General features: G+C 53.0%; 1 protein-coding gene across 2 annotated transcripts in view; it reads right to left on the bottom strand.

The window, feature by feature from the left end:
- The window catches only part of LOC111145857 (gamma-aminobutyric acid type B receptor subunit 2), a 341,149-nt gene that overhangs the window by 63,753 nt on the left and 264,307 nt on the right, over positions 1-13,089 (bottom strand). For both annotated transcript variants that reach the window (XR_002640501.1, XM_022501134.1), the window contains exon 12: positions 511-618. Coding sequence is in view for 1 of the 2 variants with exons in the window: in XM_022501134.1 (XP_022356842.1) it covers positions 511-618 (108 nt within the window). In the remaining variant the exon portion in view is untranslated. The remainder of the gene's footprint in view (positions 1-510; positions 619-13,089) is intronic.

A 13,089-nucleotide genomic window follows, 5' to 3' on the forward strand; every position in this document is an offset into this window, starting at 1 on the left:
TGTCGTCTAAGGGCCTTGGTGAAAATGGAAGCGTTACATTTGGTCTGTGTCCTGTTTCACAGGCTCCTCACTGCCCACAAGTTGAAGTTCAGATTCCCTACCGTGGCTAATCTCGCACCCTGTCCCTGTAAACACCATGTCCTGGCTCTGGGAACACCACCCAAACCCAGGCGCCATGCAGCAGTTCCCTCTTCAGGCCTCTGGCTAGCTAACCCCCCCACTCACCTTCTGGGTCTCAGCATCCGGGTCACTTCCTACATGAAGCCTTCCCTGAGTGCTTGTACCCCTGTTGCCCCAGACATCCCCAGCCAGCCCTTATTGCCACGTGTTGTAAATGCTTTGTTAGCTGTTTGATCTCCCTAGGAGGCTGAAGGTGGTGGGGATGGACATTGTGTGTAGCTTGAATCCCCAGCGAATAGCCCAGTGCTAAGCACACTGTAGGCGCCTAATTATATTTGCTAAGTAAATGCTAAGGAAACGTTGCAAACATCTTGGAATGGGAGTGATTACCTTCTTCTTCATTTTCACGTTTTTGAAGATGGCGTGGACCCTCCATGTCTTTGCAAACATTGCCCCAAAGGCGGTTGTGTAGCCCACGGTGAGAATCCAGGTCCTGACCTAGAGGCCATGAGAAAACAGAGACGTTAACATCTCCTAGGTGGACCGACCTCACCATTTATGAGAACATCAGCAGGGGGTTCTAGGTGATGGGGACAGATGCTCTGTTTTACACAGTGTAGAGTTCTACAGTCAGCAAGGGACCTTCAATCATGTCTCAATCTGACAGACATTTAGTTCTGTCAGCCACTCCCTAGACCCAGGGCGCTGCGCATAGGTACCTGCGAACTTCCAATTCTGCCTCCCATGGGCCCACAACCCAGAGGGAGCCAGTCCCAGACAGAGACACAGAGGCTCCCAGGACCACGGAGGGATCACTCAGCGGCAACAGACCAGCCTTCTGGTTTCTCCCCACTCCTTCCCCCCCTTCCTTAGAGCCTTCTACGTGATTCTAAGTGAGGAGACACACCTGAGGAGGTGAATATAATCGCCCACTTCCTGTCTCCTCACCCGAGTCTGTAGGTGAGCAGATGGCCCCGGGAACCTCTTCTATGGGACTCCTAGCTCCCAGGTTGTGGGTGGCAGGGAAGGGGGGGCACTGAGCCACAGGAGCTGAGACCAAGCAGGAGCCCCAGCCTGCCACGGCCCATCTCCAGGGCTCAGCAAACCCATGACTCTGGCGGAGCTGGGCAGGACTCAGCCAGACTGGCCCCGGGGACACCTTGTCGGCAGCCGCAGCCAGGCCAGCTCTAAGCCATGGCAGAGGCTGTTCAGTTGGGGAGGAAGGCTGGAGGAGAAGGGCCATGAGCTTCCTGCTCCCACTAGGGGCCTGTCTCCTCAGGCCTTTGGAGAGAAGCAAATGCTGCCCGGGTCCCACCATCCAGCCCCATCTGCCATGGTCGCTGTGTGGTTCCCACTGTACTGTACGACCCCAGAGTCTGGATACACAGCACCAGGCCAGCCTGGCCCCTGAGCCCACCCTTGGACTTGAGGTTCCTGCTCAGGACTAAGGCCCCATCTGGCTTTCACCTGTTCCCCACGATTAAATGTCTCCTGATCTCCAGCCCTGGGCTGGTGACTGACAAGCTGGACCCCTGCAGGCTGGGATGGCTGCCACCCTCTGTTAGATCACGGGGGCGTCCTGGATGCGGATTCCCTGCCGCACTGCCATCAGGGCCAGCCCCCAGCCTCTCCAGATTCTACCCTCACCTGCTGGCCTGGACACCCTCCCAAACCGAGGAGACTCGCCTAGCTCCAGGCTGCGTGGCGCTGAGTCCTAGGGCCTCCTGCTCACTGGGGTGAGAAAGCCGTATGGCTGTGAACTTCTGTTCTGGGCTTTGGTCTTTCCTCTGCTCTCCCTCAGCTCTGCTGCACTAAGTTCACTTGGAAAAATCCCCACCTGTCTCAGCTGAACCCAGCCGGAAGGTGAATGGTGTAGGAAAAAGAGGGAGACACCCACACAGGTGGGGCCCTTCGTGTCCAGAGGAATCAGACACAGCAGGTGTGCCTGACCACAGCCGGCCCTTCCAGCCCAGGGTGCCTCAGCCCGTGTAGGAAGTTTCCAGAAATGCTCCCAGCTGAATTCCTATGTGGAGAACCTTCACTCTGCCCTTCTAGCAGCTTAGTTCTCTAGCCTCCAGTTTGCAGAGAGAGCACATGTCCCCTTTCCATTTGATCTGTGGAAGCGGGACCTGGCTGAGAAGGCGGCGAGGCCGGGCCTCTGAGGAAGGACAACAGCATCATCAGTTCTGAGCGACTGCTCAGAAACCCGGACATGCCAGGTCTGAATGCTGACAGCGGGACAGGTGGAGACATCACCTTTTCCTTCCGTTCTTTCTTTTTTTTTAGATTTCAAAAGTGAGGCTAAATCACACAGGCAAGAATGAATCACAGTATTTTGGAGAAGGCATCGGAGGGCCGCATTATTACCCACATTATAATTTAATAACGCGAGGAAATTGAACAGAACAGGCGCGGCAGAAATAATAATGCCCAGTTATTGGGAATTTAGACCCGAGCTTAATCAGTGACCAGATCACAAATCTCGAGTCCGTCAGAGTTGCATAGGACCTTACAGATCGATCATTCATTCATTCATTCATTCACTCATTCATCTGTTTACTCGATAAGTGTTATTAGGCACGAGGCTAAGTATATAAAGATAAAAACAACAAATATAACAACAATAACAAAACAGACTTTTTTGTAGCCACCAGTTGAGTGAGAAAACCACTTTGCAGATGAAGAAGCTCAGAGACTCAGGGCATTTAAGACATTTCTCTGAACCACGGCACATATTCACAGAGCTGCCTAGAACCCGACACCTTGTGCACCGCCCCAGAGCTCCCCACCCCTGCTGCCTCCTTAGATAGAGGTTCCTGCTTCGAAGCTGGTTCATTCACACCCTGAGGTCAGCTGTCAAAGGGACAGGACACATGATGGCGGGGTGGGGGGGGCAGCTGACAGCCCGAGAACCCTCTCCTGGGCCATCTCCGCACAGTCTTAGTGCTAACGGGTTGGCAGGACTGGTAAGACAATGGCCTCCAAGAGTTTTGACCATATTCTCCTACCAGAAAAAACAACTTGAAACAGGAACACAAGGCCAACGTGGACAGTTGAAAAAGGAAGGTGGGGATGAAATTGTCTCATTTGATTTTTATGTGGCTGACAGAGCTCTCTGATCTTGGTTAGAAGTGTCACTCCTCAGTGTTCTTGGAGTTGGCTTGTTTTCTTTGAAGTAATCATTTTTGGGCCACTTGCCTGTTTCTGTAAGGCTAAATTCATTAAGACTCAGTACTATAGGGGCGCCTGGGTGGCTCAGTGGGTTAAGCCTCTGCCTTTGGCTCAGGTTATGATCTCAGAGTCCTGGGATTGAGCCCAGCATCGGGCTCTCTACTCAGCAGGGAGCCTGCTTCCCCCTCTCTCTCTGCCTGCCTCTCTGCCTACTTGTGATCCCTGTCTGTCAAATAAATAAATAAAATCTTAAAAAAAAAGACTCGATACTATAAATTAGGTACACCTCAATAACACAAATCTAACCTGGCATCTGGAAATAGTGCCACGTTGCCATAAGTGGAAAGCAAAGAATGGCTGAGGGGGGCTGGGTGGGAAAGGGTTAACAGACCAGGATCCCGACCCTGTCCATAGGAGGGCCTGCTGGGCTGGTGTCTGGGAACTTGGGTTTGGGGACAGTTCCTGCTGTTCCCTCAATGGTAAGAGTGACTCTTGGCCTGAGCTGTTTGGGCCAACACCGTGGTTTACACCGCACGCCTGCTTTCCTTCCGGGACCCTGGAAGTTGGGTACATGCTGAGCAGAGGAGGCCCTGGTGACCTGCCCCCAACAAAAATCCTGGATTCGGAGTCTCCAGTGAGCCTCCCTAGCGGATGGCGTTTCATACATATTGTCACCATTCACTGTTGGGGGATCCAGGGTGTCCCGTGGGATCTGCTGGCAGCGGTGCGTGGAAGCTCTAGCCTGGGTTCCTGCGGACTCTGCCTCCAGGGCCTTTACCCTCTGCAGATTCTGCTCTACGTTTTTTTCTCTGTAATGAATCACTGCTGTGAGGACGAGCATGTGCTGAGACCTAGCGAATCGCTGAGCTGGGGGTTGTCTTGGGGACCCTTGGCACAATGCCCCATTGCCATCCGGTGTCATGGATTGACCAACCACGTGGCTGTCTGGAGAGTTCCTGCATCTGTCACTGGGCATTGCACCAGGGCTCCAGGGCCAGGCCAAGTACTACACCTTAGTAAAGCTGAATTTCTTTATATTTTTCTACATAAAAACCAAAAATAAATAAACGTATTCTTCCGCAGGACGATCCCAGTGGGTCACCTTGCCCACTGTGGTGTTCACATGCCATTTAAAGACAGCCCCGTGGACCAGGATGAAACAACACTGGAGGAAAGACGCCGAAAGCAGCACAATGGGACCCCCACCGGCAGAGCGGCCCGCCACCGGCTGGCTCGGCCCAGTGAGTGAGCGAGGCCTCTGCCAAAGGGATGCTACTCTCTTCCCACTCCTCCACTATCTCTTTAAGCTGGAAATGAACCCTCTTTGCCTCTAAGGGCTCTCCCTGGATTATTATCCCCACTCTCAGGTGTCAACCACTTTCTCTTTGTTGACAAGTCCCTTATATCTTTCCCAGCTTCTGTCTCTTTCCTGAGCTCCAAACCTGCATATGCCACTGTCACCAGAGACCTAGGGGACACCTAGCTGTGCCATGAGACTTCATACTCCACAGCCAAAGCTGAGCCCACTGGCTCTTCCTCTGAACTGCTCCATTTCCTCCAGACTCAGGGAGTGGTGCCATTATCCACGCCATCCACTGTCACCCCAGTTAGGGACTGGGCGGTCCCCCTGGGGAATCCTCCCCACCGTCACTCTCCTTTTGAACCCCTAAGCCCGGCTTCTGCAGCAATTTCTGCCCAGACCATGCTTTGCCTTTCCTTATGTCTGGGAGGCGAGGCCCCAAGCCTGCACCTCCCGGGCTTTCTTGCCCTCCGGCTTTTGGCAGGACTTGGAAGCTTCCATCAGGAGACTGGAGGGTGCCAGGAGAGAGAAGATGGAGCGTGTGCTTCTTGCTGCCCATTGCTTCAGAGCTGTATCTCTGGCTGGGTCTGTTCACATGGCTCAGGCTCTCTCTGGGTTCTGGAAAACACTCCTCTCTAGCCCTTCCTGCCTAGGAGTAAAAGGGCTTCCTGTGGTTGCTAGTCCCCAGGTGTCTCGACCCCCGTGTCTGCTTCCTTAACCTTCTTGTACCCCAGGAGCTACTCCTCCACTAGAGGCTCTCTGTGTGACCCACAGTGGCAAGCTCTGTGTCCTGCCAGGCTATGCCTGATGACCACCTTACTCCGTGTCTCCTGCTGGTTCATCCCCTCCTCTGTGTACTCCTGCTGCCATCCAGGTCAGACATGACGGGCAGAGGCTCTGGAGTCAGACAGATAGGGCTTTGAGTCATGGCTTTGTCCCTTACTATCGACACAAACCCGGGCAGGTCATGTAACTCTTTGAGCCTTCATTTCCTCATCTGTGAAATGGGAACAGTGATGCATCTTTCTTCATAGAATGGTTGCAAGGATTAGATGCAAGAAGGTGTGTGAGGGGCTGAGGTTCTTAATCAAAGTCTGATTCTTGTTCCTGTGTTCCTTACCACTACTCGCTGGATCTGGGGAACCCCAGTTGCTCCTCCCACCTCTATCCTCACCTCCTGCTCATCCATCCAACCCCACCCCTGGCCCCCTGGGGCTGTGCTCTAATGCAAATATAAGCAAGTCTCCTGGGTTTAAACCCTTCATTGGCCCCACTGAACAATCAGGTTAGACTCGGATTCTTGGCAGGTGAAGCCCCTTTCCTGCCACCCCCATGGGGCACTTCACACCCAAGTGATCCCACCCACGCTGCTGAATGCCCCCCATCCCTACTGCTCTGGCTCATGCTCTGGGCCTGCCACCAGCTGTTCCCTCTACTCAGAATGCTGTTCTCTCTGATCTCCTTCACAAATTCTTATTCTTAGTTATCCTCTGAAATCCAAACTCATGAGCCCCTCCTCTGAGAAGCCCTCCCAGACCTCGAAGGGAGATCAAGGCCGCCTACTCCTTGAGACTTGTACCCTCATGCACATTTCTGCTATGCCGGCCAGCCTGAGATGACGTCTATCTGATGACCTGGCCACCTCTCCCACCAGATGGTGCTGTGGAGAGGGAGGGCCTACAGTGCTTGCCTTTCAGTCTCTGGGGCCAGCCCTGGGTGGGGAGGGGGATGACCCACCTTAGGAGGTAATGAGCTCTTTATCACCAGAAATGTACCTGAGCCAAGCACAGGAAAGTAAGACCACAGAGGGAACTGGAGCATTTGATGGCAAAAAAGGTTGAGTTCATGGCATCTGTGGTCTCTTCTACACAAAGTATGCTGTTGGGTAGTGAGATCCCCATCACTCCACATATTCAAACAGAGTTCCCCTGTAGGAACACTCTAGGGGCATCTCCTGCACCGAGCCATTTCCTGTACTTCCTCGGTGATGCCGTGGGTAACTCCCTTCTGTGTGTCTCTATGAGGCCAAAGAAACCAGAAGGTTCTGAGGGGCTCTAGGGTTCTGTTTCCACTATGTCACCCTTAATACAAGTATCTTCTGATTCATCAATACAAGACAAACAGCTACTTCGCTTTTTCTCCCAAAGTCTTAAACGTATTTTCTCTTCTGACGGTAAGGTCTTTCTTTCCTCCCCTCAGTGGCCACCCCCTCCGCACACTGCCTTGAACACACACATCCGTGAGGCGGGGAGAACTTGAGGCAGGCGATGCCCATATCAGTCTCAGCTATGAAAACGGCAAAAACAATTAGACACATCTCTAAATGGAAAGGAAAATCTACGCCCAGAACAATTCTGCTCAGCTGCTTATTCAGCTGATTTCGGGAAGGTCTGCCTGGCAGAGGGACGAGCTTTCATTGCTCTCTGGGGACTGGTGGGCAAATGGACATGCAGGTTCTGAGAGACGACTGGGACTCCCGTGCTCTGGGCCTCCTGTCATGACAGAGGCCTCTGGGCCCCAGGCCGGGAAGGCAGATGGCAGGGAAGCTCTGGGGGGTGGTTGGACACTGGGGAGCAAGATGATTTTCTGTAGTCCAGAGAGGTTCTAAAAATTTTGTGTTTCACTCTGACCATTCACGCCAGGCAATCAATAGTGAGAAGGTAGGGAAAGAAGGCCCAGACTGTCCAAAAGCAAGACCTGTACATCTGTACATCTTCCTGGGGCAAGGGGTGAGATGTGGTGTGTGTCCTGAGGCAATAAACGTTTGAAGACCACCTTCTATAAACTGCCCTAGAAGACCCTCACCCCTTCCCCCAGACCCCCTCCGTCAGGGCATTCAATATCCCTAATGGGAGTTATTTGTTTACCTGCATCTCCCCATCTACACTGCCAGCTTCCTGGGGGCAGTGGTCTGTGCAGTCCAGCCATGTGCCCGCAGGGCTGTGGTATACACTAAGTGCCTGGGTGGTGCTGCAGCGTCTCCAAGACTCTAGTTGGCTTCAGCAGGCCCTGGCAGCTCAGCTCCAGTGTCTATGGCTGCCTCCCTCCTCTGGTCTGAACCTGCCAGGGGAGGCCACCCTCAGACACTGTGGGCATCCCGTGGCCCAGCCTTCCAGCCACCTTCTGAAATCACAAAGCATTCTACCATGGCCAGATGCAAAAGCACAGGATTGCAGGCTGAGACAGCCCCTCAACCCCATTATTTTATCAGGTTATCTCTCAATTGCCTCCAAAAGAAATCCCCAGGCAAGAAACATCAGAAACATTTATGGCCTTTTAACTCAAAGCCATCACTAATTCTTCCTAGACTTGAACTTCCTGGGAGGCCAGGTGAGTGATCCCAGGTTGCCTTTGCCTTTTGAGTCAGAGTCAGAAAATCCTCGCATCCCGGGAGGGCTAGAAGAGGGTGTCCTTCCCTTCAGTCCCGGGCCTGTTTCCCCCCACCCCATCCTTCCCAGACACTGCCCATCCTGAAATCATTCATAAATCTCTTGTGGGCAGCGTGGATGGCTGGGAACACACTTCGGGACCCAGAGTTCAACCTTGCCTCCCGTGATGGGGCTGCTCTGTTTCCAGACATTCTGGGGGGGGATGTGTGTGTGTGGCAGGAGCCCCTTTTCCTCCCCAACTTGATCCTCAAAGGACAAGGTCTCTGATGCTTCCATTTCTCTTCCATAACCAGTCTCCAAGGGACAAACACAGAAATAAAGCAGGGTTCTGACCTTGACCTTCGTACTCTGGGTGTAGTCTGGGGGCTTGTTACAGATGCAACAACTAGAGCTCCTGAGTCAGAATCCGCAGTCACCGCGCTCCCCCTCCCAAAGGTGATTCACGTGCACATGGAGGGGCACGATGGGTGCAGGTAGAAGACGGGATGGTGGTTATCCTTCAGGGGGGTGTGGATGGCAACTGGAGGAGGACAGGTAGCATTTCCGGGATGCTAGCAATGGCTTGTTTCCTGATAAGGATGCTGGATTCACAGCTGAGTTCGGTTCGGGAAAATTCACTGAGCTTAACACTTATTATATGTGTGTGAATGGGGAAGTGTGTATACTTTAATAAAAAGTTAAAAAAAAAAAAGGAATCAGGGTTGTTAGTGAGTAGAGGCAGCTGGGAGCTCTACAGCTAGGCCACGCTCCTCTGAGCTGCCAGGAGGGCTGCCAAGGCCTGCGGACTTGCGTGGGGGCGCCCTGAGTCCCACCTGCCTCACTCTTACCTTGCCTGCCTGCCTGCCCGAGGACCCTTTCAGCACTGAGGGTGACCGAGGGACAGCAGCTTGGCTTTGACTTCGGGCCTCAGTTTGTCCCCACCCCAGTTCTAGTGGAGCAAGGCCACATAAGGCAAGAAATTGCCATGGACGTACCTCCCTCCAATCAACCGGCATCAAGACCACTTTCCAGGCTCTTCTCCATCCCAAGTTCACAAGAGACGCTTTATCAGCGTCTCTCTGAGCAGTGTCCACAGGGGAACACCAGAATCCAGACATAATCCCATCATTCATAATGATAATGGCTAACATTCATTGAATCTTATTGGGAGGCAGGCACTAAATGCTTTGCGTAGACGATGCTACTGAATCCTTATGTCCATTTTACAGAGGAGTAAACTAAAGGTCAGAGGCATTAAGTAACCTGAAGTCACACAGTAGGGAAATAGGGTAGTTGGGATTTGAACACGAAACAGTCTGACTGTAATTCTCTTATATGCTAGGTATTCTGAAGCGTTTGGGGACACATCAAAAACGAATGAATAAATTTATGAAAACCAGTGAATTATGCACCTTAAAAGGGTGAATTTTATGGTATGTGAATGATATCTCACATTTTAAAAATACGAATGGACAAATTTGGGGGATAAATGTTGACCATGTCCCTAAGAATTTGGTGGACCTGTTTCTTTTGTACGAACCAGCGAACAACAAATACACACACACACACACACACACACACACACACATATACGTATATGTATATATATATATATTTCTTTTTAAAAAATATTTTATTTATTTATTTGACACAGAGAGAGATCACAAGTAGGCAGAGAGGCAGGCAGAGAGAGAGAGGGGGGAAGCAGGCTCCCCGCTGAGCAGAGAGCCCGATGTGGGGCTCGATCCCAGGACCCTGGGATCATGACCGGAGCCGAAGGCAGAGGCTTAACCCACCAAGCCACCCAGGCGCCCCTATATATATATATTTCTTAAAAAACAAAATGTCTCAGACACCTCTGTAGTCCAACAGGCCTAGTCCCAAGCTTCAATGCTGCCGCCTAGCCACATGTGGCGGAGTTTTGGTTTTCTCTCATGTCACGTGGGGACGGTGAACCTTGCCTTGTCAGGATTGTGGGGATTAGAAGGGACGTGTGCACGGGGCAGCAGGGTTGGCCTTGTGAATGGGAGCAGAGAGCACTGAGTTTCAGGAGGGCACAGGCCTGGGGAGTCACCATGGGGCTGCTGACAGCCTCCACCCCCAGTGAGGCTCCGAGAGTCCCCGAAGCTGTTTGGACCTTGGTTGGGATCTGAGGCCCACCTGGGTCTCCCCCTCCCTGCAGAGTCCCTTCTCGCCGCCCCCATGCTCATGCTGGGGGTTCTCCCTAGGCTTCTACAAGGAACACAAGCGCCTTTTCTCTCCCCCCACCCACCTTACTCCCTTCATTGGGCTGCCAGGAGCTGGGATTCCTGAACCAGGTCAGCGAGTCCGTTTTGAGCTGGCCCTCTCACACCCAGCCCCCTCCGGGCACGGGGGCTCCGGCCAAGGTCCTTGCAGGCAGCTCCCTGCCCACAGGGGCCACGTTGCTATGGTGATTCCACTACCCACACAGCGTCCAGGGAGACAGCATTGTATAGCTGGAGCTGTTTGCAAGACTTGCTGACACCGGCTGGGAGGATTCCTGAAAGGGTCAGAGGGAGTGGGGGGATGGGAACTAAGGTGTGTGCGTGCACGCACGTGTGCGCTCTCACGCATGCGAGTGAGTGCTTGCACGTGCAGCCACCCCCATCCAAGTTACAATGGCCCTCCCCAGCAGAGCTACAGCCCCTAGGGAGGCGTAATCTCATGACGGTCATAGGTTTCTTCCCCAGGTGGTGATCACGGTTTAACACTGTGTTTCATTTCCATATTGAAACGAAAAGGAAAAAGAACGGGCATTGACAGAGCAGCAGGACAGACCGAACTGTGACTTCTATCGCTCCGCACCTGAAGCCAGCTCCACGTTTCCTCCCTTGCCCTTTGTCCTATGAAAAGTGCCTCTGGAACACAGGGCAGGGCACCTTGCTCGTAACTGCGACCGGGAGAGAGCTGCCTACCCACTGTGCCCCGTGCTCCCGGCGCCTCACCGCCAGCCTCTCAGCCCACACCACCGCTGTGCACGGGGCTTGTTATGCTCATTTCACAGATGGAAAAACCGAGCCTTGGAGAAGCTAAGTCACGGGCCACAGTCAGGGGCCAATACATGTAGGGGTGGGAGTCCCTGTGGAAGACCTGTGTCCGCTGAACCAGCAGGCCCTTCTTCCTTCTCCTTCTCCCAGCTCCGTGGCTGCTTACCAGTGGGCGGCTCGTTTGACCCAGAGAGACCAGAACCCGAAGCACCAGGTCAGCTAAAGGAGCCAAGCCCTCTTGGTTAGCAGGGCAAGCACAACCCAAACTGCCCTCACTGGGAACTGGCATTTAGGCTCTAAATTCAGGAGCACTCCCATCCCCTTCCTGAGCGATATGGGGAATTATTAACCAGATGACCCCGGTCCTAGCCCACGTGCACATTTGTGCTGACCCAGTTCAGTCCAGAGGAGTCAATCCGTGCCTCTCCCCCACAGTCATGAGTGTGGGCTCCCCTCTGCAGAGCCTGCGAAATAGCGCTGACTGCCAATAAATGAATCCTCGGGGACGGTGAGAACCGGGGCCTAACATCTCCCAAGCCCTCGTGTTCGGAGCTAATGCTGATTTGTAAAGTGCTTTATGATTTATTCATACCGCCTTGCCAGGCTTCCCAGGACAACCTTCCCCTCACACAAATGAGCGCGACTCCCAGAACAGAATGTCAGGCTTCATTAAAGGAAAAAAACCCGGGTGTGGGGGATGTCCCCCCGCCTTTTTTTTTTTTTTTTTTTTGCTCCCTAGCTTACGTCACCCAGCATTTGCAGGACTTGGGTCCAAGTTGAGAAGGCACCTGTGCAGGAACGGCCTCTGGCCCCTGAGCAGGGTAAGAGGTCAGCACCTTCTTCGTGGGAGGAAGAGACCCTCTGTGCGCTGAAACTCAGGCCAGTGGAGGCGCTGCGGCAGGCGACCGAAGCCAGGCAGAGAGGCGCCCCAGGAGCGGCCGGGGTGGGGCTCTGCTCCCTGATTCTTGGCTGGAAGATCGAGGGGGACCCCTCAGCTCTCAGGGGGTACCACTGAGGCATCAGAGCTGTGTAAAGTACAATTCACCCCACTGGCCCCTGATACCATTTTCATTATTGGTTTAATCATGGTCTCCTCAAACTTGGGTGGGAGAGGTGTCCCCAGGCACAGAGGGAAGAAGGAAATCCCTGCTCTCCTCACTGAGCTTCTTCTGGGGGCGTCAGGAGCAGCCCCTTCCTGTGGCCTCACCCCTGCCCAGGAAAATTGCCCTTAAACACACCGGCATCCATGAAATTGCAAGGGCACAAAAGTCAAAATTCATGCTGAGCAGAAATGCAGGGGACTTGAATGTGAGGGACCTAAGGGTCTTCACAGCATCCCTAAAATGAGCAAGACTCCCACAAGCCACGGTCGCCATCCTTGTGCCAATAGGTCACACCTGCAAGGGAACACACCACTAAGCTACACCCACAGGGACTTTGGTAAAGCGCCGCATGCGTCTTCAACGCTCCCTGTCCTCTAGAGTATCGGGGCTCAACCATCCACTTCTCAAATGGAACCTTTCGGACAGAGAAAACAGTCTGTGATCATCTCACTTGCTAGGCAATTCACAATGAAGTTACTGGTAACTCAAACAATTTCTCGATGCTGTGTGAGCGACGACAGTCTTATCGAATCATCTGCAGGACTCAGGTGGGGGCACTGTTACGTACAGCATGAGATTCGGGGAGCTCCCATTCTTTCCACATGCTGTCTCAGGGCACAGGGACCAGACGAGGAAGAAAGAGGTCCTCCCCTGTGTATGCTCCCTCCATACCAGTTTGCAACCTGTGAGTGTCCAGTAGTGGGCGACACTGAGACACTGAGACCAAGTATGCTCTAAAAGAGACTATGCGAAAAAGGGCCCACGTAGCTCTCAATGCCTTACAAGAAAACACGAACAACAAAAGAGTCGCTTTCGATTAATCTGGCCGACACCGATCCTTTGGCCATCCCTTCTAGCTCTGGTCCTCCAGGTTGGGAATTGGATGAATAATCACTTTGGGGACAATACAGAGACCCATATGGCTAACCCCGTTTTGAGAGATCACAGTAGTCAAAGTCCAGAAATAAATCCCAACTGCGCATTCTCCTCTGAAATAGCGAGCCAACGATACATTCCAC

This window comes from Enhydra lutris, unplaced genomic scaffold (assembly GCF_002288905.1).
Source record: "Enhydra lutris kenyoni isolate GAN:26980312 unplaced genomic scaffold, ASM228890v2 scaffoldscaffold13, whole genome shotgun sequence".
NCBI lineage: Eukaryota > Metazoa > Chordata > Mammalia > Carnivora > Mustelidae > Enhydra > Enhydra lutris.